Source organism: Nicrophorus vespilloides, unplaced genomic scaffold (genome assembly GCF_001412225.1).
Source record: "Nicrophorus vespilloides isolate i.1.1-1 unplaced genomic scaffold, Nicve_v1.0, whole genome shotgun sequence".
NCBI classification, from domain to species: domain Eukaryota; kingdom Metazoa; phylum Arthropoda; class Insecta; order Coleoptera; family Silphidae; genus Nicrophorus; species Nicrophorus vespilloides.
In genome coordinates this window covers 447795-475671 of record NW_017100093.1, presented here as the reverse complement: position 1 = coordinate 475671, position 27877 = coordinate 447795, and the positions used below count along the sequence as shown (strand labels likewise).

The 27877-nt window shown below is 33.8% G+C and overlaps 4 protein-coding genes across 8 annotated transcripts in view; 3 read left to right on the top strand and 1 right to left on the bottom strand.

Moving 5' to 3' along the window:
- Positions 1-13012, top strand: part of LOC108567654 (brain tumor protein) — a 204142-nt gene extending 191130 nt beyond the window's left edge. For 3 of the 5 annotated variants that reach the window (XM_017928251.1, XM_017928252.1, XM_017928254.1), the window contains one exon: positions 10384-13012. In XM_017928251.1, the coding sequence (XP_017783740.1) occupies positions 10403-12853 (2451 nt within the window). In that variant the 5' untranslated portion in view covers positions 10384-10402 and the 3' untranslated portion in view covers positions 12854-13012. Of the gene's footprint in view, positions 1-1912; positions 2186-6566; positions 6589-10383 lie in introns of those variants that run through there. The other 2 variants (XM_017928253.1, XM_017928255.1) reach the window with 2 other exon arrangements.
- An 8713-nt stretch (positions 13013-21725) lies between these two features.
- LOC108567644 (cathepsin O-like) lies at positions 21726-23064 on the bottom strand. The gene is made up of 3 exons (XM_017928239.1): positions 22858-23064; positions 22246-22805; positions 21726-22189 (listed from the first exon to the last, which is right to left on the bottom strand). Exons 1-3 carry the CDS (start codon positions 23035-23037, stop codon positions 21883-21885), a joined length of 1047 nt encoding a protein of 348 aa, XP_017783728.1. The 5' UTR covers positions 23038-23064; the 3' UTR covers positions 21726-21882.
- Positions 23065-23486: 422 nt separating this feature from the next.
- On the top strand, positions 23487-26960 carry LOC108567668 (40S ribosomal protein S3-A). Its single transcript, XM_017928272.1, has 3 exons — positions 23487-23589; positions 23992-24358; positions 26581-26960. Exons 1-3 carry the CDS (start codon positions 23557-23559, stop codon positions 26904-26906), a joined length of 726 nt encoding a protein of 241 aa, XP_017783761.1. The 5' UTR covers positions 23487-23556; the 3' UTR covers positions 26907-26960.
- Positions 25173-26574, top strand: LOC108567667 (chondroadherin-like). Its single transcript, XM_017928271.1, has one exon. It carries the CDS (start codon positions 25425-25427, stop codon positions 26337-26339), a length of 915 nt encoding a protein of 304 aa, XP_017783760.1. The 5' UTR covers positions 25173-25424; the 3' UTR covers positions 26340-26574.
- Positions 26961-27877: the final 917 nt, after the last annotated feature.

Here is a 27877-nt window from a genome sequence, read left to right as displayed (position 1 = left end):
GATATTACCAATATGTGTAATGCAATGCAAATGTACATAGTAAAAAAAAAAATGTTTCAACAAGTATTTGATTTTACTAAGAATAAGTTATTAAACATTTAACATTTGAAATGATAGTGTCAAGGTTGACAATACGTTAAAAGAAATAAATAGCCAAAGACGTATCAAATTATTGAAAGTGTTCCAATTAAACAATGTTTTTATATACTATATTACATAATATGCTTTTAATGTGGAAATTAACCTATTATTTAAAAGAAACTGTTCTAAGAAATATTCATTTTGAATAAATAATTCATAATTAAATTGATTAATAAAGAAAATAGTTAAGTTTATCAAATCTAATATTTGTCAATATTCGCTGGTATTGAATAACTTCTATTTTATTAGAAAGTTTTTTTAATTAGTTAACTAATCTATAATATTATTAAACAAAAATATTTTATAATGGGAATGTTTTCAAAGTATCTAAATAAAATATATTATTTTTTACTAAATATATGTGTATATAAATGGAAAATAAATTATAATTTCTTTGACGTAATTTAATTATGAATAATATTATTATCTTCTTTGTTTGTCACGCATTGATTTTTTCACCTGAAGGGTGCGTGACCGCTAGTTTGGTGATTACACAACGGATTTCCCAATGATTTGCAGGAGTAATAAATTAATTATGTACAGTGTTGGTTTGCATAAAGATGAAACAATGGGACGTGAAATTTAGTTATTTCAGAATATTATCAGCAAGATTGATAAAGAGAAAAATATAATAAATGGCGTTATTTTCTAATATATTACAAATATAATTTTTATTATCAGCACCTCCACGATTGAAATATATATTGAAGGATTAATAACTTTTAGTGGGAGTTGTGAAATTTTAATATTGTTAAATAAACTCTATATCTGCTTAATTAAAACTCATTGGTTAGGAATTTGTAAAATATTGTCAAAATGATTATCGTTATGGAAACCTTATATACAATTACAGTGACATTCGGCTGTCAGATGGGCGAGAATCATTCAAATGAAAAGAACATTTTTGTGCAATACGCATGAGATGGAAATGAGGCACCAGCCTTACGAAAATTAAAATATGTAATAATGCGATGCGGCACTTGAAATAGTTTGTGTAGTGCTGGTCTAATGCATGCATGTATTCCAGCTGGGCTTCTTCTGAGTCGGTGGCGACTTTCCAATTGATCCGGATGAATGTATTTGTTGGAGAAACACATTTAGACATGAATTATTAATTTCGTTGTGAGTCATACGCGCGCGGCGCCGAAGTGTAATGGTTAAGTTTACACGGGGCGTGCAGTAAGTGAGCAATTTCGATGATTCAGAGGGCAGCATTGCTAGCAGACACGATACCATCGAAGGGGACCCCGAAAAACCCTATTGCGCGGAAGAAGGATGAATTTGAAGTCATCGCAGGATGCTCTGACCGGAAGTCGCGCGGTGCGTCGCATTTGGTGCCTGACGAAATGACTTAATTCTCATGCGAGATGAGAACAGATTGCCGGGATGTTTATGCAACACGGATCAAGGTGGATGTACAACACTTTCACTTGTAAATAAGCCAAGCTATGCGGCGAGTTGCGCAATCCGGACGAAACAATGAATGTGTGTATGTATGCATGTGCTTCGCCGCAAGCAAGAGTAAAAGGGATCTTCATCCGCAGCCGCCGTCTTCTCTTCATATTGTTCTTTTCCGATGATTTCGTTCTTCTCCTGTGAGCGCGATATTTCGCCAGCCCCGCTCGCTTTCCGCCCCCACCGTCCGCCAGCCGAAGGCGGGTTGCGTAACAGACGGTATACGGAGGTCCCCTGTTTTTATTGTTCTCTTTCGAACGACGGCTCCATCTGGCGGGCGGCTCCAGCAGCCGGCCGCAGAACCGTTTTTCAGTTAGTTTTGAAAGAGTCGGCGCGCCGTCAAGTTGCCGGCCCAAATACAACGCACCGCGCGCTAATAAAAAAAAACACTCCATACACCTTTGTTTACAAAATACACCGGGTCCCCCCTTGTTGTTAACATCCCATTCGAAGATTGCAGAACTTGTGTGATATCCACCGAACCGGAAACGCCGTCTAAGAAACAAAAGCCGTCCACGAACAGGATTTCAATTGGAATCATCCTAAGATTCTTCAAGTCTGTGCAAAGTGCGACTTTATTGTTTGACCGGTAAGTGTGTTCGAGGTTATGTTCGATCGTTTGCTGTCTTTACGAAAAACCTGAAAAAAAAAATAAAAATCTGTACGTGTTCTCAGCGCACATTGAAAGACAGACAGACACCACACGTGTTGCGATCTCTTTCTTTGAGATCCTCTTACAAATATTACTGCAACCTTTTCAAGTTGCATCACACGAGTAAGAGGATGTTCAATGCACCATTAGGAATTGCCATACCGTTGCTGGTTGTGCTGTATGTGCGGGAGTTTTTTTTTTTACATTTTGTATATGAACTTTCCAAAGTGAAAGTCAAAGACAACGACACATGTTATCTTCGCCGCCGCTGCTGCGACACTTATGTTATTAACTGCAGATCTTACGAACGTGTTATCACGAACGGGCTATTCGGGACGTCGGACTAAAAATAAATTAATTTAAATTGACTCCTGAGACAAAGAAGCCGTAGTCGGTTTTTCATTGAGTCAGGTTAGTCATCCATTCAAAACTTGTTTGTTGAATAAATTGAGCCTTATTAGTCGGAGATATGTTTATCGTTATCAATAAGAAGCATTATGTTAATATACGACCACAATAAATATTGAACTCATGACGTTCTTCTACATTACCATTATAAATCGCATATTTCAAAATATACAAGAGAGTCTTTAACAGAAATTACTTGGAACTATGACTATTTTAAGTATACATGTTTTACTTTTTTTAAACATTTTTGATAGTTTATTTATTATTCACTGAGTAATAAACACTTCTTTCCTCTTCGAGGTAAATTTGTATATTGTTATAAAAAAACAGTTATGTGACATAAGTTTTTAAAATATTCTTACTTAAGTATGAATGTGAAATGGATAGAAAGCAATGTTGAAATATTATAAGAAGACTTAAAACACTTAATTAATATTAAATATAAGGTAAAATAGCAGCAACCGGTGGTTTTAAACCTTTTTTTTTATCAAGTAAACCCCCGCTCGAATTCTCTCTGCCGGCTGAAAGCTTCAATGTCAATTAGGGTATCCCAAATGTCAACGACTCTACCGTCTTGATCCGAAGGTTGCAATGTAATGGGACCTTTTAGTACTAGATTTCCTTTTTTCCTCTGGTGTTCCGATATGGGCTAGTGGCAGCACCTGGTGCCCTCTCCAACCGGAAACAGCATGCCTACGAAATCCATAATGCACTTTTACATAATTTCAGGTTTCCTTTTCTCCCATTTTATATAAGCCACCAGGGGCCATATGCTCTCCGTCCGACCCTGGGCGGAACTGAAGTTCTCATTTCCACGAAAAGACAATTTGATATTTATGTTTCTGAGTTTCCTTTCTCCCCTATTCGGAGCTGCGTGGAAGAGATAGAAACACTCGCTTCCATCCAGGCAATAACCTCGGAGGTTTTTTTTTCTCCTGAACATAGTCTGTTGCAATCAACATTTTTCGAATTCTGGTCGCATTTTAAGAAAATGAGATAATTTTCTGGTTAATATGTTAGATCGCTTCTCTCGACAATTAAATAATATTTCTATTCAGATTATAGGAACGTCAAAATGAAATTACAAGAATCTGCTATATTTGTTTTGTACTATTAATAGATTTTGTTGCCAAGTTAATATCTCCATTGTGTGTGAACAGTGCGATTAGAAGGTATAAACTATATACTCCATAATTGATCTTGTATAATGAGCTCTTATTACTGCTATTATAGAAATATGATTATATCATTTATATACTAAAGAAAAACGCGATGTAAAATTATAACGGTGCAAGTGTACTTTGTGTGTAAATAAATTATATAAGAGGCGCAAAATGTGAAAGGAGAGCATAAATCATTGTAAAATAAATTCGAAATGGACGACGTGATTCTATGCAGTCACAATTTTCACACGTGTTGTAATTCAGATTATACAAGGCTTATAATTGTTTGGAATTATCTCTCCAGCCGATTCTTCTTTTCTTTTCTTTAAAAAACCGTATAGTAATAACACTGTCATCATCATCATCTCCGGGATAATCTGTCTGCATTGAACTACAAAAAAGTAAAATACGAGGAGGTATATCTTTATGGAACTTATTTATATATTTGGTGGAGGACCTTAACAGATTGTACGAGGAGTTATAAATTACATGGTACACATTTTCTCACGGCTCGTAATTTCCAATCAAAGAACGAGAGAAAAAATATACACACAAGGAGGCATTTACATTTTTTTCTTCTTTTCTTGTTTCCTTCTTGCCTCTTGCTTGGTTTGTTCCCTTTGTTGGTCAGGATACGCAGTGGGCTGTAAAGCGGAAAGGGACCCACTAAGTCTTAACAATTACAACCACTTAACTTCTGAGATATTCAGGGTGCGTGCATGCTTGACTTCCGCTCAAAACGGAACAACTTATTTTCCGTTTTTTGTCTTCTCTAAAAGTAATCGCAAACTATTTCCAATTAAATAAATTATTTTCAATTTACATTGAGCGTGGTCGAGAAACCTAAACCGAAACTCCGGTGAAACATTTTTTATACCTTCATCTTTTTGGTAGACCATGCGGTAAAATGCAATAAGAGGAAACTCAGGTAGAATTTGGTGCAGACACTGTACTATTACATTTCTGTTAGAATTTTCTGCATTGGAATTAAGTTTTTTTTTCTTTCTGATGACGGATTAAATCGTATTTCACCCGGTCCATATTAAAAAACCTATTGAGCTTGTGACGGATTTATAGTCGAACTCTTGGTATTAAACTAAGTAGCGTTCGGAATTTATTTTCTCGTATAATTTTTTGTCACGGATTCGTGAGGATTTAGACGTATTGTGCATTATGGGCTTTTCTTTTTTCCGCACCCTAAGCAATAAATATTGATTTGTGCATTAGATTTCTGACAATTTTGACCCTTCTGTCAGGTAAAAACATTAACATGAATAGATCTTGGTAGGCAAAACTCGAGGTTTCAACGAATTTTTACACTTATTCTCGGAAAGGAGTCATTAAATTGTAATTAATCTAAGAGCTTCGATTAGGATCTTCACACATAGCGAAGCCGATTAGAATCGCGGCTGTAATTTGATGTCAATTTCCGTGTCAATAACCTTGATTGCCGAAAAGCTAGACATTTATGCTGATTGTTGGATCAATAGGTTTTCATTGCGTTAATAAATATCAACAAAGGAAAAAACAACAGCCACGCGCGTTTATTGCTTATTATTTTCTGATTGGGTAAAGTGAAAATTTGTCGAGCGTATAGGATTTTCAAAATGTTTCGTTACGAATAGTTCAAAGCATTTTTATCTGGAACATATGGCGATGCTTATGCAGACAAGCGTTGCCACCGATGATTGATATTAGACTTCTACCACAAACGCTCTTTGTATAGGATCATTATGTCCATCATCGCAACGAATCTATATTTCTTTACAAATTCAAGTTGTGATGGCTTAAAATGAGAGAATGCTTCTTCGAAGTCCTCGGATCGTGGATGGAAGATAACAATATATCTATTGTTTTTATTTCGCGTGTAATTGTACGAAGTTGTTTTACCGGACGGACAGAGAAGACCCAGCGGCTAGTTTTAAAAGAATTATTTTTTACTATTCCATTATTAAAGGGGTTTTGCCCTTCTCGAGGCCGCAAACTGGTTTTGTGTTTATGGTCGTCGTTAAGATTCCCTCTGCGTGCCCACCAAATGCTCACTTGCACACCGATCCACACAAACTTGTTGGGTCTAATGACGAAAAAGCAACGCTCGCGCCATCTATCTTAGATGCACGAATTATTCGCGCTTTGTTTCAATTCTTTTTGCTAATTTTCGTTTCTGTGTTAGCAGAAGTTATTTTCATATATTCATTTTATGTGGAATTAAACTATGTATGTCCGAACGCTTTAGAAGATTTTAGTAAAAAGTAGAATGAAACTATTGGGAAGAGTGAACAAAGGACGTTTCTGTTTTTTTTTTGTAGAGAACTAGTGGCGGATATTGGTGGGGGCAAACCAACGGTATTAAATTAAAACCCCCTATGTGTATAAAATATATAGGTACATACACATGGGGGAAGAAGTAGAGGGGTAGTATTTACTTATATATCTGTACTGTTCGGTCTCATTCTTCCCCCTCTCACGTCTCTCTTTGGTGTGTATACTGAGCAGCTGCCTGTTATGGCAGGAGGTCTCTGAGCCCTTCTACTCGCCTTTATCCTTGCCGAGACTAGTTTTAGTGTGGTACTGAAGCAGCTATGAGCTGGAAGTCGCGCGCGATCCTCCGCTACTACAACAACTCTACTCGCGTACATTTAGTTTAGTTCCACCATCTATTGTTTCTTCTATACTTTTGTGTGTGCTTCTGGATCGTTAAAGTTTCTTCATTTTTCAATCTGTGGATGCTTTTGTGAACATTTATATAGCAGTGGAAATTTGTACAAAGTATGTATCTTTAACATTTAATTTTGTAAATATTTTTATTCTTTATCCATATTTTATAATATATTTACAAATTTTATAAAATATATTTACTATTTAGTATAGCAATTGAAACATTTTTTTTAAATTCTACATGTTAATCGTGAAGGCTATGTTATATTTTTGTATAAAATTTTACAAATATATTCTATATAATAATTCTATAACATAATTGTACGATATTTTATATCGAGCAATTATTTTGTAGTAATTGATAATTTTGCGATAAATAGTACTATCTCATATAAAATGAATTTAATGCTGAATACAATTTATTTTTCTCATTAAAATATGTTATTATATTCTATTATTTTTCACTATTCATTTAAAAAAGATCTAAAATACGGGAATATTTTTAATAATACATTTTGTGTTTTATTTATTTCATTTAACTATATAACTATATTTTGTTGTAGAACTATATATAGATATGAATATTTTTATTGCATTCTTTACAAATAATAAATGTTGAAGATTAGTATATATCTTCAATATTTCGACATGGAAAAAGAAGATATATGTATACAAAGATGCGACTTATTGTCGCCTGTTTGTCCTTTTTCTTTTATTTATTTCACATCACCGTGTGTCTGTTGGGAATGTAGGGCCGAATTTTTATGATACTTGAGCTGCACTAACCTGAAATATCAGTTTTTTCCCAGATGCCTGGCCGGAATTGGGGACCTTATTTTTTTATATTCTCTATAAGAGCATCACTCACAGATGGTTTCAAAAGCCAACAACTACCGAGAACCTTCCTTTCTTTATCTTCGTCTCTTTCTTTCTGTAAACTGCCGGCTCGAAGTAAAATTTCCGCTCGATTATACCTAAAAACGGATAGTTTAACCATTTTTTTTAGGGTCTCCTTTTCCCTTAAAGTAACGAAAACAAGATTCTCTAGGTTCTAAAATTCCATCCATTTACTTTCGACAGTAAATACAATGGAAACTGCATCAAATCTTTTTTTTTACCTGCTTTTTGTTATTTCTAAATTTAACTAAAGTATTTTCTTTGATTTTCGGTACAAGTGTAACATATAATTTAATTTTAAATGTATTATGCTATTATCTAAATATCTAAATTTATTACGTGACTGTATTTTAGTTGGGATATATTTATTTATTCGTGGTTGCTGAAGATACGGCTTACCATTTTTATCTGGCATCCGGGTGTGTCCCCTAGGGCAGCGTCATGTACAGTCATCTCCCCCTAATACTATCGCCCCCTATACTAGTTTACTAGACAAAACTTTCCCAATTATTAATATTATAATATTTTCGAATTTATATTTAATCCTATATGTATTTTCTTCAATTGGATTATGAGAAGTACAGAGCTTTTTTTTGTAAAATCGAACAGACTGGGTAGAAATTATTTGAATCAATGCGACGGATGCAAATTCAGATGAAGTTGAAAAGTTTGATTGCATGCGTCGGAGGCGGCGGCGTCAAATGAGGGAGAGAATGGAGGTTTTGGATGGAGGTCGTCGGCCCTCGAGCATCATGCAAATTCCAGACTCGCACATCCATATTAACGTAATTTAAATGTGTGTGTAGTATCGCGAAATATCGAGAAAATTCATCAGGTATTCACATCCACCGCACAACTTTAGTCCATTTAATTTGCATGTAATTAACGAAAAAAGTTATGAATGTTGAAGGAGCTGATATTAATTGCACCAAGAAAATGTAACACCCATTAAAACTAAACCGTTCTAATTTTACATTTTTCATTAGCATAATTTTGTAATAGTGGTTAACGTACTCAACCCCTGTGCTCTATGCTATGAGCATATTAAAGCAGCCTGAAGTTCATTTCAATGTTACATAGTTCTGGTCTTCATGTGATAATAACTGGTTTTTCTATTTTTATTTAACGTGGGTGTGATGAATATAGGCCTGTTTCATTTGATTAAGTGTTATCTTTATATTATTGTAAGTGCATTCTGTTTGTCGTTCCCGAAAGTGCTTGAAAATGAATGTTTCTGGATCGGATTCCATGGACAAATATTACTGTTTCCGTTGGACGCGAACCCCTTGGCAACAGGTTGGCCGGTCTGCGAGGCCAAGAGTAGACTTCGTGATGATGATGGTGGCGGCGGCGGTGGTTTTGATTGCGTGTCGTCTCTTCGCTACAGTTCGATAAAAAGAAGGGGCAACACACCCCACGTCCATCTGGCACTCCGAGGTATTGGGGGAAAGCCTTGCAGACTGCAACAGCGTTTGTTATTACCATGCAAAGCAAAACTGTACCTAGACATTAGTCTAGGGCCCCAGCCACCTTGTTGCAGCAATAATTCAAGTTGGGGTTGCAGCCCTCACTGGTTTCCATGGAGACGGTCCCCCTCGGTCTCTGCACATCGATCGCCATTGCCGACCCCACCAGACCTTGTCTAAACATTTCACCCCCACGAATTGACAGCCAATGCACATCCCCCTTCTGTCGCCACTACATCACATACGCCATGCACCATGCCGTACTGTATATTTTTTAAATTATGACCATTATTTTTAAGTCTAGACTAGTGTAAAATCATCTGCATTTCGAGTCTAGACTAGAAAAACTTTTGTTCCATTTAAAAATCTGTAATCGCTCGCAAAGAATTAAAGTAATTTATTCCTTCTACTTTTAATCAGTCCAGACGTTAGATTGTTTTTTTTTCTATGCGGAACAAAAAAAAAACACTTTCATTATTCTGTGTAATTAAGGGTAAAGCCAAGAACGCCCAGGGCTTTTCAGATGTGTAGCGCCGTTCTGTCTGCAACCCTTCTATATCATCACCTTCCCTCTCCCCTTCACCACCTTATACTTCATCTTGGACTGTAACCTCGTAGAATTTAGAAACACTAACAACTTGTTGGTAGTCCTCCCGCAGTGCCTCGCTTTGTCTTCCCATTTGAATAATTAACGAATTCTTATATTATAAATTAAAGTTGATTCTCCGCCTCGGCTGTATGTACATCCACCGCTATAGAAATAGTGAAAGACATTCAGTTGTTTCGCCTCCACCTACTCGTGCTTTTCATATGCCATCAATTATATAACACGCGTTATGTGTCTTTATGATGACGGTAATCTAGTGAAAGTTTAATAATGGCCTCTGCCGAGCGGTTTTACTTTTTGCGCGGCACCAAAACGTGATTCTAATGTAACATTAGCAATTATGCGATCGCAACCTAAAAATGAAAACGAAATTGGCCAATACCATTTATCATCAATGCGAGCAATCTTTGAAAATGATACACATTAATGTTATACAATATGTATATATATATTACATTCCTTTTTTTTTTCGTTAAAAATTTCTCATCCATTTCAATTTCATAACAGAAACAACTTTCTCGATGATAACGTGACCGTAATAACTATTTATCGATGTTATTTTTGGGGCGAAAACTCTCTTTTTCGCCTTGCATAATGTGTGTATGACGTTCGATGCATACCTTTCGTTTTTTTTAATTCGATTTTGGTGTTTGAATGTGAGCGCTTAATATTCCTCTCCTATTCAAAATTTCTATAGAGATATTCAATTCAAATTCTATTGAATGGCGTGCGGACGAACGTGTTTGGAGTTTTGATTGAATGTTCAAATTTGAAATAGAAAATAAAATAAAATAAAAAAATCTAATATGAGGGTCATTTGCAGTTGGACGTGTGGAATAGAAATAGACGCATTTGTCGTAAATGATTATTCTGTATTTTGTTGTTGCTATTGTAATTATCTGAGCCTTTTTTACTAACGCTTATTTTCTGTTGCAGGGATGACGGTTAATTGAAAATGGCATCACCGACTCCTTCCATTGAATCATTACCTAGAGCTAACTCGATTGGATCATTTGGAGATCACGCCGATTATATATCAATTTCATCTTTGGCAGATTCGCCTCTGACTGTAAGCGGATCTTCACCACCAGTCAGCGATTCGACAGACAGGGACAACGATTTAAACGCCCAGCAGTGTTTGCATTGCAGAGAGTCCACAACCGACCACAAGTTACTGCCCTGTTACCACGCAATCTGCACCAACTGTTACGATACGAACAAGTACACTTGCCCAAAGTGCCAAATAGATTCGATAGAGGGCATTTTGAGTAACATTTTATTTAGTGCGGGAGATAATAACACCGGTGGAACTGGTGAATTAATCTCGTCAGCTGTCCGGTGCACAGGTTGCAAGACTAAGAAGTTGGACGCGATTGCTCATTGCGTCGACTGTGCCAACTACCTTTGTTCAAACTGCGTTATGGCCCACCAATTCATGCATTGCTTTGAAGGCCATCGCGTCCTAACCCTCTCCGAGGTGAAGGACGACCATAAGAATGGTTCGACGTTCACAAACGGCGAGAAAGCTATGTTTTGTCCCAAGCATAAGACCGAAATTTTGAAATATTACTGTCGCACGTGCGCCGTTCCGATTTGCAAAGATTGCATCACTTTCGAGCACCCAACTAGTCTTCACGAGTGGGAACCTATCAACGAAACTGCCCCTAAACAATTGGAAGCCATAACGCATGCCATCCAAGAAGCTAAATCCAAAGCTACAGATATCCGTAATGTTCTCAAGAACGTCGAACACGCCTCCAGTCGTTTGCAGATGCAATACCACAAGGCTCAGAACGAGATTAACGACACTTTCCAGTTCTATCGATCGATGCTCGATGAGAGGAAACAAGAACTCCTGAAAGAACTCGAAAGCGTATTCTCCGCAAAACAAATCTCTCTTGGAGTTGCCACCCAGAAGGGCCAGGAAACCGTAGAGCAGATATACAAAACATGCGACTTCGTCGAGAAACTTAACAAATGTGCCAGCGTTGTGGAGATTATCATGTTCCGCAAGTTGCTAGACAACAAACTGCACTCCCTCCTTAACTGCAACATCGATCAAAACGTGCAATCTGCATGCGAATTAGAATTTGTATCGAATTACCAAGCCATTCAAGTAGGCGTCAGAAATACGTTTGGCTACGTGAGGTCCAATTCAGAAGCCGTGGTAGGACCCAGCAAGCAGCCACCAATTGCCAGACCTACCGGCGGATCGAGTTCAAGTGGAAGCAGTGTTAATGGTAGCTCTGGAAGTTTGAATGGTGGAATCCACTGTCCATTCTCTATGTCGGGATCAAGTCAGTCGACATCTCCGTTCGAATCCAACAACATAATTTCGAAAAGATTCAGCAGCGTTAACAGCTTGGGGCCATTTTCGACGACTATCGGAGACTTGAACTTAAATGGAAATCCTTACGAAAAATGGTCAAACGGAGGATCCGATAGCATTTTCCAAAACGGCACCACCGATCCGTACAGTACGTTGGCCAGTACCGTGAACACCGATTCAATGCTCGATCTGACATCCAAATTGATGACCACCACTATTTTCCCACCGAAATCACAAATCAAGAGACAGAAAATGATTTATCATTGTAAATTTGGAGAGTTCGGTGTCATGGAGGGGCAGTTCACTGAACCGAGCGGAGTTGCTGTTAATGCACAGAATGATATCATTGTTGCCGATACTAACAATCATAGAATCCAGATATTCGACAAGGAAGGACGTTTCAAATTTCAGTTTGGAGAATGCGGAAAGAGGGATGGCCAGCTTTTGTATCCCAATAGAGTAGCCGTTGTTCGCACCAGCGGCGATATCATTGTTACTGAAAGATCGCCCACACATCAAATTCAGATCTACAATCAATATGGACAGTTTGTAAGGAAGTTCGGAGCAAACATCCTGCAGCATCCCAGAGGTGTAACGGTCGATAACAAAGGACGCATTGTCGTCGTCGAGTGCAAAGTGATGCGTGTAATAATCTTCGATCAAACGGGAACTGTTTTGCAGAAGTTCGGATGTTCCAAGCATCTGGAGTTCCCCAACGGCGTTGTTGTCAACGACAAGCAGGAGATTTTTATAAGCGATAACAGGGCGCACTGTGTTAAAGTGTTCAGCTACGAGGGGGTCTACTTGCGTCAAATTGGCGGCGAAGGTATCACCAATTATCCAATTGGCGTTGGGATCAACGCGACTGGTGAAATTTTGATAGCGGATAACCACAACAACTTCAATCTAACCATCTTCACGCAAGACGGTCAACTAGTTTCCGCATTGGAAAGCAAAGTGAAGCACGCCCAGTGCTTCGACGTCGCACTTATGGACGACGGCTCCGTCGTGTTGGCCAGCAAAGATTATCGGCTCTACATCTACCGCTATGTTCAAGTCCCACCAATCGGGCTCTAAATGTCTCTAAGACCGTTTCTCCTATTATTTTTGGGTATTATAACTTTTGTTGAGATATATAGCCCTAGTCGGCCCCCATTCCCTACACTTTTTGTTGATGCATTTTTAAATAGGAGTGGTGGCGCTACTTGGGGTGAAACAAACAAACAAACAAAAAAAAAGTGTAAGAAAGAGTAAGAGTATTCTTTAATTTAATTTACAAAAAAAAATCTCATACTTGAAGGAAAGTTAAAGTGAAACATTTTTTTATTTGATAATGAATAGTTTTTGTAATGTTGATATTTTTTTAAATATGTACGAATTTGACGAAATGTTTTGAAGAAAAGGCCCCAAAAGTTGTATTGACCAATTAATATTGAAAAGTTGAAACAAAACAGGGATATTATCAAAAGAAAAAAATGATAAAATTAAAGAAAACAAATCGTGTTAACCAAGTATAGCGGTGCCTGGGCCATTGTTGTATTTGAAAAAAGAATGAAATGAAGAAAAAAAAAAACAAATGATAATTGTGCATCAAGTTTCCATATATTAATATGATATATTATATATATTTTAATATGAGTGTATGGTGTTGTGAATGTCCGTAGCGTAGCGCGTTGTTGTTTTTTGCGGGAAGCCGCGTTGTTAGCTACCCCTAGTCACCCCCCTTCAAGACCGTAGCACTATAGAAATGTTGTATAAAGAAACAAAAAAGGGCGCTGAAATCTTCGAGAAAAAAAAATTGCTAAAAAGATCATGGAAAAAAGAACATCTCTTTATTCTGTATTTCTATCAATCTCTATCGCTCTTATCCAGTATTAAAATCAAATCAATTCAACTTTTCAGCGTCCGCAATTTGTATTATTACTCTCACTTTATGACACCATAGCCGTGCCCTTTATGAAAGTAAACAAAAAAATGGTATTTATATATTTTTTTTAAAAATTTTTTTGTTTTTTTTTTAGTTTTGTTATATTCTATTGAGTAAGTTAGCGCGAAAATTAAGAACCTATATTTGGTGCATGCAATATTTTCACCATTTATTATTATTTTCTATTATTATTAGTTGTAGTAAGTAGTAATATATTTGTTTGTTAATGCTGCCAAGTTTAAGATATAACGAGTGCGGGTTTTACTCCATGCATGTCATGCAAATGAAAGATGAAGAAAAAAAAACGTGAAAAGAAATCAGATGATACGAAACAATTGTTTACGAAACGATGAACGTAAAAAGAATACACTAAGTAACCGCTCTCCAGAAAAGTAAAAATCTCGACCAATATTAAAAATATATATTTAGATAGAATTTCATTTTTTCTCTCAATTATTTTTGATTTAGTTCTAAGATTTAATAATTTTTTTATTAATATATTTTTTTAAGGAAGCTGGCGGATAATCGATTGCTTATGGCTTTGGTTTTAAAACTGAAACATTCATACCGATGATGATTATACGCCACCCTCCCACATTTTTTTCTCTCTAAATTTATATGAAAACATACCATATTATTATTTTTTTTAATTTATGTCTTATTTATATTGTTATTATCTTTAAATAGCCGTGGCGATCGCAAGAGCGCGGGGGCTGAGCGATCTCATCCTATAAATCCAGTCCCCACTTATTATTATTATTATTTTGATTATTATTATTATTATTTTGACTGCGTGCGGATTTGCGTCGATTTACTGATGAAGTAATATGTTATTGATTTCCAATGGTCCGCGATGCCGCCCCGACACCGTGTTGTTTTTATTTTATTTTTAATTCTTTGTATTTGATTTCGTGCCCTTATTGAAGAGCACACACTATTTTTTCTACATATATATTGTTCCTCCTCGTCTCTCGGAGCGGCAGCGCGGACTTATTAAATTGGGACGACTTAAATCCGCCGAAATATCCCAGTTGAGCAGTTTTTTTACTTGTTGTTATTATTATTATAATTTTAATGGTAAATTGTTCTTAAATTAAATGTACATTGTTTTGTTTTTTTTTTTGAATTTTTGTTGTAAATGCTTACTTTTTTAATTAATAATACCAGTTTCTGCAGTTTTCATATTTCTTTGGTTTTATTTATTTATTATTTATTTCTTTTTTTGGATGACAACCCTCAATTCCCAATCACCACGGTCCCTCCCCAAATGGCACCTATTTTCATTCGAAATAAGTAGATCTAGATTTTTGCGTATTTATTTTAGTTTAATTGTGTGCATACACCATTCGAAGAGACGTTTTATGTAGAACTCGTGATCTCTTTGAATTTCGATTTTCTTTTAGAAAGTGTTGTAGTTTTTGTTCCGTTTTTTAAAATTTGAAATTAATTATTTGCACATAATTTATTGTTCATTTCGGATTCTCCAAAATCTGCCAAAATGAGAAAAAAAAACATAGATCTAGCCCATCAGACGACTTGTTTTTGGGGAAAAAATGTGCCCAAATTGTTTTCGGTCCACTTTTCAAGGCTACAAGGTTATCTGAAGTTGAGTTCCTGAAAAGCCTTCTCACGCGTGGATTTGGATATCGAATAAGGTAATCGACCCAAATACCTATATTTTTATTATTACTTATTATCAATATCATTATTATTAATATTATTAAATCTATAATACTCTATGAAGCACACACATTCTAGTCATAAAGTCTGTTGTTTTGTTCGCGTTATAATCTATTCTTTTTAAAAATTTATTTACTCTTCATCGATGCTTCGCTTCTTCAGGAAGAATTTCGAAACGAATCACGTGAATCGCATTTTTTCATTTCTTTGGAGCGCGCGAGGACTTGCATTCCGTCGTCCTGGAAGTTGAGAAGCGAATGTTACGATGACGATGAAAGCGTGGCACGGCTGTGATGCAGCCTAATCTCGATTATTTTTTTTACATTTACGAAACACAATTTTTTATACTTAGGCTATACATATTAATTATATTTATACATTATAAGAGTGAGACGATAATCTCCTGCGAAAGCAGCAGCTTGTATAAAATTATTTGAACAATCTTCCTTGGGCCCAACTAAGCAGATCCTATATAGTTATAGGCATGTGTGATTTAACGGTATCATAGTCATTAGTTATTAAAAAAAGGCAAACAAATGAAAAAAAACGCAAAAAAAAATCTTAATCTTAGTAGTTTTGGAAAACAAAGTATATATTATATATTTATTGGTTAGTAAGCAGTCTAGTGATTGAGCGTGCGGTTTTTTTTAATGAAACAAAAAAAAACATGACGCACTTTGTGTTTTAAGCATTTTTCGGTAAGACTGATTCAACAACACATTTCTTCAGAACGAAACTTAGTGATACTGCAGAAAAGGAAAAAGGAAAATCTATGCCTGGATTTGAAGAAAATAATAAATTTAAAAATACAAAAAAAAATCAAATGTTGCGAGCAGGATTAATGAAATGAAAACCGTCCTGTTACTGTGAGAAGGTTGAAAAAGAAGGTCTTTATCCTGCTCGGAACATTTTCCCGGCCTGTCACTTCAATATGTTTGCGTTTACCTTCATGTCAATTACTCTAGGGAACATTTATCTATTTTATCCAACAAAAAAAATAACTTTGTATATACAAGTAGCTTTTTGTTGCTTAATGTGTACACTGCCCCTTCCCTAAAAGTCTAGTCTTTAACACGTTCATTGTCAAATTTCTTTATTAACTCTTTTCAGTATTAGATTTTTCATTTCAATTGACAAAGTACGTTTTGTTCTTGCAAATTGTCGTTGACAGTGAAAGTGTTAATCAGTTCCTTCCACATTCCCAAAAAAAATCGCACAATTTCTTGTTACTGCATGGTAAAAATGAAACAAACAAAAATAAATATCGTTCCATATAATTATTATTAATACATACATGATAAGGGAAAACAAATAAAAAAAAGTGTAAGAGGAAAGAGTTTATATACATTTTGCTCATGTTTGAATACAATTGTTGCACTGTTATTGCGCCACGCCGCAGAGTCCACACTATTTTCTGAGCACCTAAATACGAGAAAATAAGATTTTTCCCCGGTAAAATGCGCTCGAACGGAACCTCTTTAACAGACTGTGATTAAAGGAAATGCCTTCCCAGAGAAACAAAAAAGAAAAGATTACAAGAAACCACATAATTTCTATTCACAACAATAATTTTCATTCATTTCTGGAATAATAAAAAGAGATAAATTAAGAAAACGAAAATGAAAAAGAGATTAAAAGCATGAACAAATATCGAAACGAGAATTTAAACAAATTTTTGGACATTAATGGTAACATATTTCATAGGTTCAGTAGGCATTCACCGGACGGTTAATTTATTGAAATTACCTTATCTGCAAATTTCTTCTTCGAGCGATTGACTAACAATTCTATGATGAGAAAATTCAAGAAAAAAAAATAAAGGAAATTGATTATTAATTAGGAGCTCTTCCAAGAAAGTCGCACCTCTCTAAAGTACGAACACCAAAAAATTGGTACTATAAATGTACTTATGACTGTACTGATTACACCAATTCTCCTTGCTTGTTGGCTGGAACTCGCGGACCAAAGCAAGCCGCGCCACCGACCAAATAGCTGCTTAAAAATACTACAAACAAACAAAAAATAACAAGTATACTTAGTCTAGTCGTTTTATATCAAATCATGTATTTTTATGTGCTTTGTACGTCCTCAGAAAAAAAAACATAACAAAAGAAAATAGCATTACTTGAAACAGTTGCTATGTAGCCCCTCCACCCCGCAGCCGTACGAGCGTCGCGGCGCGCGCGACCCCCGTGTATATTCATAGTATTATATAATTATTATTATTCTAGTAAGTAGAGACTATATTTGTTAGATCTGAACGAGTTTAATATTAAGTGTTTTTCCTTGTTGTGAGGCCGCACATTCCAGAAATAAGATGATGAGAATGAGGTGCCTCGTGTGTTTTCGGCCGCCAGGAAGTGTCCCTTTTTTGTAGGGTGTCCCTAAAACGAGGTGGGACTACCCGCACATCCTGTCGGTCTCACGAGGCACCAGGAAGAAGTTTTGAGAGTAAAAATCTTATATGAAGAACCCTAGTCGCTTTGTCCGTCATTGTTCCTGCCATAGGTCGCGCAGACAAATCGCAGAATCTATATTTGATAGCAATAGTGCGTGTTAAATATTAAAAAAAAACAAAAATTATATTTAATAATCCATGTAACTATAAAAGAAAGTAAAGAAAAATAACAAAAAAAAAATAACGTGTGGTTAGCTAACATATCCTAAAAAGAATTAAACTAAGCTGGCTAAGATCACATGACATCCCCATGATAATGTGCTTCTTTGTTGCTTGCTTGTGATGTGCTGCCGCCTTATATATTCTTACTTTATTGTCTAGTGAGTAGTATTTATTAAGAACTAAAGTAACCGAGCTAGTTTTGTATAGTTAGCCTAAGCTTATACTTCTCTCAACTGTAAGACTGATTGTATTTGTCTCTATTAAAAAAGAAAAGAAAGAAAAAAAAAAGAAGAACAAAATATATTTGCAAAATTGAATCATGGCAATATATATTTTTGAGCTATGTTTGTTGAAAAAAAAAGTGATTGTAAAAGAGTCAAGTGATTGTTAAAGCAGTAGGGCCTAGAAATTATTGCATGCGCCTCGATTGCACCTCCCCCAAAAAATATATAACATTCTATGATGCGGCAGTGGACAATAAGAAAGAAATGAAGAGGAAAAGCAAAATGAATGAAGAAGGTTCGAAAGATGTTGCAAAAAAAAAATAATGAAGAAGAAAGAAAACAATTAACGGAAATCCACTTGTTGGCTAATTCTACTGTGTAATTTCTCCCCCCAAGAAAAAAAAGTATTTTCAAAGTTGTTAAATCAAAATGTTGCTAAAAATTTATATAAATAATGTAAAAAAAAATGAAGAAAAAAAAAGTGTCTTTCGGTTGAAGTTTTTGATTTTTGTGGGTAAACATATATATATTATTCTAACGCCCCCACAAAAATTATTATACCAGATGAGTTTATTTTGATATTGATCGTTAATGATATATTGATTCGGTGTGAATGTCACTTGATTATATTGGAGCACATTATCTGGCTAAGCATATTCCATGTATACACTGTTGGTCCTGTTACAAGAAATATCTTATAATAATTTATATGTTGTAATTTTAAATATGATATGAGAAAAGAAGTAATACTATTTTTAAAAAAAGACGTAAGAGCGTTGTCGAAAAATAAAAAAAACAAATGATAGTAACCGTTCAGAGGGAGGAACGAAGGCTTTTTGTTTCTTCTTGATGTGAATGATTAGACTAACAGGATTGAAATCGTTCCTTCTTCGCATGCAAAAAGAAAAAAGGAACCTCGTCGAACCCCCCTTTTCGAGGACGAGAAGGATAAAAAGTATTTTCTTTTTTTTAATATTATTTTCTTTATTTATTTATTTATTTATTTTCTTTTACCTGTTTTTCATTTAATATTTATTGTCGGAAGTTTCTATTTTTAATAGGACAGTTTTCTTGTTATTATTATATATAAACTAAGTGTGCCTAGTCAATAGAGTTCAGGTCAATTTTACGAAGTAATTAATTAAAAAAAAAATGTGAAAATGTAAAGCAAAAAAAAAATGTGAAACGATAGAGAGATGTTTTGTGGAGTTTCATCGATTAATATTATTATTAAGAGACCAAAGTTGTTTGGATTTGTTAATTCTAGCGATGAGGGAGTAGAACTGCGGCGAAATACTTAATTGGAAAACGACTAAAGTATATCACACTACTATTATATATAAATATTATTCATTACTATTATTACTATTATTGTTTGTATTATTTATTTGCCAAAAATAATGTAATATGTATTACGAGACATTGTGATTGTTTAATTTTTTACTCTACTATTATTTTCTCATTTCGTTTTTCATCGCTTGGTACTACTGAAAGGAATCGTTCTCTCGCCTGTTCCAACACAATCATCTCGTTATTTATATCTAAATTTGACCATTTACTATATATTATTTTTATTTTATATTTTATTAACTTAAACTTAGTATTTAACTGTCTAATTGAGTACAATATTTGATGATTAAGTCATATCAGTTTGTTACAAGCGTGTATTTATTGCAGTGGTGTATCTAATAAAGCATTTTGTTTGCTTGAATTGAAAAAAAATATTTATTTCATTCCATCTCAGAAAGAAAAACAATCCTTTTTCCCATCCAGAACAATGCATACATTAAACGATAATAAATTGAAATTGTTCGGTAAACAAAATCTATTATTGTAAATAATTTTCAAAATTAAATATATTTAATGTATGCTTTGTAAGTAAATTATATTTATTTCTTTCCAAATCAACAAGATTGAAATAAATTACAATTAAATGTAAGTATGAATTATAAATAGGTAAGTAATACTTTTATTATGTTTTTAAATTTTCCGATTTGCTGATTCATGTTGTTAGAAATTATCTGGAAAATTATGAAATGCATCTTGATATATCTTGAACATTGTATTCTATTCATACCAATGGTAATTTGTAGTATGGAAACTTATAAAATGTATTTATTTGGCATAACTACTGAGAAAATATACACAAAAAATACATTTGTCATTGAGTACTAGGTGTTAGTGACTGGTTATAAACTTAACTATAATTCAGTAATACAAAAATGTATTTTTGTAACTAAAAAAATAAACATTACTTCTTAGTAAATATTATGGTTTCCTTTTCCAGTTTCATAAGATTCCTTAAATTGTTTTATAGAAAGGGTAAAGTCTGATTTTTTTTACTCTACTAATAAATTTCACATGACATTTTCTAAGCATAAAGGCAATCTTTCAAATAGTCAATTTTAAAACTTTTTATTAAATATAATAATAATTTATTGGCCAAACATCAATACATAAGAAGAAAAAAAAAGTACAATTTATACATAAATAAATTTTAACATACAATAAAAAAAATATATATTAATAAGCTGGTCAAAGGGTAATAAATATATTTTTATCTATATTTAAATAATTAAAATAATCAATAATTGTTTAAGTATGTAATGTTAGCAGTTAGCATTTATAAATAAATACTGACAGTTACTTATATGTAAATTTTATTCAATTCTAGACCATACAATAAGTATGGATATACACAGTTCCTCTCGATATAAATAAAATCGAAGATAAAAGTCTTTCCACTTTAACCATCTTAGTCTCTTTTCGAACCGCCTGCAATGATAAGTTATCTGCCTTGACAGTTTTATGTGGGACATTAATTTTAATGGTTCGAGTATTATCCGCAACAATAGGTTCCGCCAAGTTTTCGTCATCCTCGAACATTCAGCACAAGCATTCTGCGGCATACCTTAATTATAACCGCTTCATTTTTATCTTCTCCGAAAGTTTAAACGCTCAATAAATACTCGATATTATTATTATATTTCATGGAACCACATGCAATGTTATTCACTAAATCGTTGCATTCACACGAAGCTTTAATAGCTTACAAAATAAAGAATTATTGTTTTCAAACTTAATCAAATTCTGTATTATGATTTGGTTAAATAATGAAATAAGTTAATTTACATAACTTAAAATAGGCCTTTTTGAACACCTTTCGTTATCTAGATAATTTGATTTGCATATAGGCATTTTGATTTGAAATATCTTTTACAAAGTTATAATAAATATTTGTCTGGGTTAAAATCTTAACACGAAATTCTATTTACATTTATTAAAAATAAATTCAAACTATAGTTTATATTTGGTAGTATAAAAGAGCTTAATAATAACTATAATTTATTGCATGTTTGGTCCTACACACAAAGAGTCTTAAGAAAACATATTATACATTACAAAAGTTACAACAGATTTTTTATTTATTTAAAACTGTATTTTATAAAATTTACGATATACAAAAATATAATTAATGATAGTATTATATAACAGGTTTTTTTTTATCATTATTCAAATTTCAATTAAATATAATTTATTACATAACAGAAACAAAAATAATAGTTATCATTTTTAGAGCATAACTACATGTAAAGTTGCCTATATATCCCTTGAACTAGTATGTTGAATAATTAAATTGCTTATTCCAACTTATTCATACTACTTGCAGTGCAGAAACTTCGTTGGCAATTCCGCATATATTATTGCCGATAGCTATGTAAACGTAGCCTTTATCCCCGAAATCTTCACCCCAAGAATTCCGTACAATGTAGTGTGGAATTTCGCTTTCCAAGTCATAGCCTACTATTTGGACTGCATGATTTAAAAATTTCTGTTGAGAGTTACAATGGTATTGCACTATTCCACCTAAATAGTTTTGCCATGATAGAGCATTTATAGATGTTGTTACAGGTCCATGCTTAGCTAAAGTAGCCAAGATGTAATTTTCGTCATTGATCAAACTAAAATACAAATACATGAAAATTATTAATTGAAATGTAGATGTAATATAACATACCTATCACAGGCAAACTTCTTTATTTGTACACCATCTACTGTATTATTACTCTTGCATTTTTCTGTTTGCAAATGTAGAGGATATTGTTCTTCTGTTTGAATTTTAACCTTCTTATCTATAAACCATTTCAATAGAGTACACATGTCACCACCATCACAGCCATTATTATTGTACCCAGCACAATCAATAGCCTGTTGTGTACTGAGTTTAACTAACTTTTTGGTCTTGATTGCATTCATAGCTTCTACTGTTTCTATTACACTGAAAGCCCAGCAAGCACCACATGTATGTTGGTTGTTAACAGGAGTAATAACGCCTTTTTCTCTCCAATCTATTTTTAAAGGAAGTCCACTGATTTGCCTTACTTCTCTTGACTTAGATTCCTCAGATGAGGATGTGTCTACATGGTTTCTCAATAATTGCCGTTCTGCATAATCATCCATCAGATGATCATCCAAGAACTCATCCTCAAACAAATCCGAGTATTTTGTAAGTCCATACCATGCACTCAAGTTGGATTTTCTTAAATTATTCAATTCATTGATCTTATTTAAAGAAGCCTGCAAGTAAATAATCATATTAATACTGATTAAAAATTTGCTCTATTCTTACCTTAAATGCCCCTAATCTAAATTGGTATTCAGTCACATTGTTATATGTTTTATTATACTTTTTCAGAAACAAACGAAACTCACTGTCATCATCATTCTTTTTATTTAGATCAATAGGAACCATAAAAAGTAAAAGAAAAGCAAACCCTAGGAACAACATGCATCTCTTGAAAGTAATCATTTTGGATGATTATCATTTTATTTTTAGATAAGAAATTTGGTAATAAATAACCAACTTCAAATCATTTTCTTATATAAAAAAAGTTAATCTTAAATGAAAGTATTATTCTATAAAGACTGTCTTAAAATAATTAATAATATGATTTTTTTAATCAAACAATAAAATTAACACCAAAAAAGAAATAAACTGTTTATTTACACCTTCACATTTTTGACATTTAGTAGTTCCAATTGACTGCTATTGGTAGTCCAATAGAGTCTATAGTAGGTCGACATTAAATTGTAAAATAAAGATATTATTTTTATAAAACAATTTTATTATAAATTAATAACCAATGTGTATTATATTCATAGATTATTTATTTAGTTTGTTTACTATTTAAGAAATTTATTATAGTTGTAGATGGCAATAGTAGTAACTTTTAGCTGTTATGTTGGTATTACCGGATATTGTCATGAATAGTGTGTCAGAGTTAGGTTTCTCTCTTTTTAATGCTCCCTTTCTAGTGAACGCATCAAAATGGCTGCCCCTACAATTTCAAAGAAGCGCAAGGTATTTATATAAAATGTATATTTATTGCTAAAATTAAACTTAAATATTTGTGAAAAATGATAAATTAGTGAGTGAGTGTTGTGTGCAATTTGTTTAAATGTATTTAATACTCGCGATGCCTTGGATATCCGAAGAATGACAGCTATAACCTGACAATAACAACGTTGACCGAATATACATTAAAGAAATTAAGCATACTTTGCCACAACTCTTCCATAAGTAGTTTTGAAATATAGTATAAAAATACTTATTCACATGTAGTAATATTTCACATATATATTTAAAATTCGTCAAAATCTCTTTAAGGTGTTAAAACATGAACATACAAATAGAATACATGACTATACTTTGTTGCACATATATCATTAGTTTCTGTTGCTAACAATATTTATTTCATTTTAGTTTGTCGGAGATGGTGTGTTCAAAGCTGAATTGAACGAATTTTTGACCCGTGAATTGGCTGAAGATGGTTACTCTGGTGTGGAAGTGCGGGTCACCCCAACACGTACTGAAATCATCATCATGGCCACCCGTACCCAAAACGTTTTGGGTGAGAAGGGACGTCGTATTCGTGAGTTGACCTCTGTTGTCCAAAAGAGGTTCAACTTCCCAGAACACACCGTGGAATTGTATGCTGAGAAGGTAGCCACCCGTGGTCTCTGCGCCATTGCTCAAGCTGAATCCTTGAGATACAAACTTATTGGAGGCCTTGCTGTCCGTCGTGCCTGTTATGGTGTCTTGAGATTCATCATGGAATCTGGAGCTAAAGGTATTGTTACATCCATATATTTCATGTTTGTTATCACAACTCAATTACATTATATACTATTTGCAAGGATAAGTTTCATTGTTGTGAGTGTATTATTAACTTACTACTTTCCAGCTGTCCAATATTATATTTTTTTCATCTAATAACTGATTGCTTTCAATTTTTAAAATCAATCACTTTAGTTAAAAAATACATTTCTTTTGTTTATACAGCAAGTTTTAAATGCTGGAATTGCTATGTATATGTAAATTTAAAATGATTAGGATAATTGTTTAATTAGAAGTAAGAAAAAAAGTATATGGTTCATATAATTATTTATTAGCCAAAATATAACAACGATACAAATTAAGTATAATATAATAAATTTAAAAAAAGTGGTAATTTTCAACTACGAATTTTCCTTATTAAATTATTTATGATAGAAAAATAAGTGCATAATATATTGAAACATCATAATTTTAGTGTACTGCAGAGCATAGGTTCAAGTGTGCCACAAGGTTGAAAAGCACTGGGCCCAATGGCTTCAATTGTAGTATTTATGCTCTTCTATATAATTAGACATAAAGTTTAAATGTTAAAGTTGTAATTTTCATATTTTTTTTTGTTATGAAAAAGGGTTTCAAGTATTTGATTATATATATTTTCTCAATATTGATATTTTCAAACGTTTCTATTTTTAAGGGCTAATAGATAACTAGTAATTTCTTATCATTTGACAAATGATATGGAATAAAGTGTGAAAGTAATATTTATATATATATATTGTACAATCTAAAGAATGCTAGGTTGTTTAATATTTTGTATGCGCAATTGAAATCGAGCGCAAAAAAACTGTTTGTAATCTTGTATATAAAATGTACACACAATGTTTTTGGAATTGGTTGATCGTATTGGAGCATTCAAAGGAGCCTCTGTGAATTATACAAGCTTAATCTAATCAAGGTTCTGGGGGTTATCGGTGCTAGTGACCTCCGCTTTTATAATATTTTATACGACACGCTCACAAGCGGTCAGTTTTAAAAATAAAAATGATCAAAGCGGCCGTTTGTAAGCATTTGTGAATGAAATGGAGAAAAGGAGAGATCGCGTGAAAATGTTCCTGTTCGCGGTTGTTTTGTTGTTTGCATTCGAGACGATTTCTGGTTGCGATTATCCCACGTTTAAGAATACGAGTGTTACCGTCGTCGGTGTGCGCGGAGTTGATAAGATTTCCGGATGTTTAGAACCAGATGGAGCTTTGGAGAAGGCCTCGTACATTCAAATCATAAATCAATCCATTCCAGTTCTGTATAGTGGTGCAATAAGGAATTTGCCAAATTTGGTCGATGCGGTGCTCGACAATAACGGGATCATTGAAATCAACGCCGGTGCTTTCTATAACCTACCCAAGTTGCAGTTGATGCGACTAGAGAACAACAATATAGAAGTGCTAAAAAATGGTGTATTCAATAATTTAATGATCAAAGAACTACATTTGATGAATAACAGTATATCGGTTATTGACCAAGGCACTTTCAACCACATGCCACAATTGACAATTTTAAATTTAGATAAGAACAGATTGTCCAATTGGAATGGAGATTGGTTTCTTTACACTCCGACGATATCAAATTTAAGTTTCAAATCTAATCAGCTCAAGCACATCCCGAAAGGTGCGTTTAGGAACTTAAAAGGATTCCACATTATTGCCGGAAGAAACATCACAACGAACATCAACTTCGATGATAATTTAATAGAAACAATAGATCCTAATGCATTGGAAGGATTAAACGTGCTCGGTTGGCTATTTCTAAGCAAAAATAAGATTCGAGAGTTGGACGAGAACTTGCTGGATCCACTGGAGAATATTGATTGGCTTAAATTGAGCTTTAATCAGTTATCGTGCGTTCCGGATAAAATTATCGAGAAGATACCAACTGTGACGCGATACATTGACGGCAATCCTTTGAGTGATTACTGCAGAGCGAAAATATTTCGATGATCTTAACTGAAGCGGAACATACAAACAATAAACTTAATTTATATCGTAGTTTAAAATGATCATTAACAATTTTATTTATACATAGCATAAAATATTTAATATTATTTTTATATATATATTTTTCTGTTCGGAAATTATGGTGAAGGTGAGATTGCTTGCTTTTTGGTATTTACATTAACTGATCAACAACATAACTAGAACACGTTTATTAATTATGTATATGTTTTTTTTTGCATTGCAGGTTGCGAAGTTGTTGTTTCTGGAAAATTGCGCGGTCAACGTGCTAAGTCCATGAAATTCGTCGATGGCTTGATGATCCACTCTGGTGACCCATGCAACGACTACGTTGACACCGCTACTCGCCACGTGCTCCTCAGGCAAGGTGTGCTTGGAATCAAGGTTAAAATCATGTTGCCGTGGGATCCAAATGGCAAGATTGGACCAAAACGTCCATTGCCAGACAACGTTTCCGTCGTCGAACCAAAAGAGGAAGCCCTTCCTCTTTTCCCATTCAGCGACATCAAGCCAATCAAGCATGATGCTCCACCAGCTGTTGCTGTTGTTTAAGTAACATAATTATTATAATTTCCAATAAAAACTTGAAAAAAAAAACTTTTTAAATAATGTACTTTTTATTTTTACCTTAAGATATTTCCAACAATTTTGACGAGATTCAGTTTATAATGATTTGAATAAAATTTACAAATTGTTTTTACTGAATGTAACTACTACATTTTAGAAGGTCGTATCTCGTCTGTCCGATATTTTGGATTGTAATGAACAAAGATTATCTAATTTCAATGCTAATTAACCTTTTCAACTACCAAAAGGTCATTTACCTTGGTCATTTGTAGAAAATATTTAATTTGTATATCGTAAAGAGTAGAATTTTCCGACATACTAATAAATAATTATTTGTAATAAAAACATTTATATGGAAATTTATAAATTAAAAGTCTTTAATTATTCCCGGAATAATTTTGTTATTCAGTCGTGGAGATAAGCAGTTCTAGAAACATTCGTTAATTTAAAAGTAAGATATTGTACAGCACGGGTTTTTCTATAATACGATTCACTTTATTTCCTTGTAGAAATGGAACACCATTGGATATTTTGACAAACATATGATTAAACTTTTAAAAAATAATTCTAATTTCATTTAAAAATGTATTCTTAATTTCAGGAATAAATTCAAAATTGTTAGTTTATTCTGTAAAATTAGATACGAAATCAAGAACAAATAAGGAATCTGATGAGTCTAGTAGTAGTAGTAGCCAATATATTATTAAAAAAAGGAAGCAGCATGTAGCACTATCAACTATTTTTGCCAATAAAATGTATTTTTCGTATGATGTGTAGCTTAAGTTCAGTGGTATCTGGGAACCGCAAATACTCAACAAGTGAGCCGCACGTGGCTTCGGAGCCGCGGGTTGCCGACCTGTGGTCTAAACCAGGGGTTCCCAAACTTTTCAGTTTCCGGCGCAATTAATATATCAAGTCTAAACATTGGTCTGTCTCAGGACGAAGCGGCCTAGAGT

What these genes read in the sequence shown, in the direction of transcription:
- LOC108567644 (XM_017928239.1), bottom strand. Translation starts at nt 23,037, where the DNA reads ATGATTACTTTCAAGAGATGCATGTTGTTCCTAGGGTTTGCTTTTCTT. An exon ending in TTAGATTAGGGGCATTTAAG is followed by an intron (nt 22,806 to 22,857) that starts GTAAGAATAGAG and finishes ATTTACTTGCAG; the next exon opens with GCTTCTTTAAATAAGATCAA. An exon ending in AAGAAGTTTGCCTGTGATAG is followed by an intron (nt 22,190 to 22,245) that starts GTATGTTATATT and finishes TTTGTATTTTAG; the next exon opens with TTTGATCAATGACGAAAATT.
- LOC108567667 (XM_017928271.1), top strand. Translation starts at nt 25,425, where the DNA reads ATGGAGAAAAGGAGAGATCGCGTGAAAATGTTCCTGTTCGCGGTTGTT.
- LOC108567668 (XM_017928272.1), top strand. Translation starts at nt 23,557, where the DNA reads ATGGCTGCCCCTACAATTTCAAAGAAGCGCAAG. An exon ending in CAATTTCAAAGAAGCGCAAG is followed by an intron (nt 23,590 to 23,991) that starts GTATTTATATAA and finishes ATTTCATTTTAG; the next exon opens with TTTGTCGGAGATGGTGTGTT. An exon ending in CATGGAATCTGGAGCTAAAG is followed by an intron (nt 24,359 to 26,580) that starts GTATTGTTACAT and finishes TTTGCATTGCAG; the next exon opens with GTTGCGAAGTTGTTGTTTCT.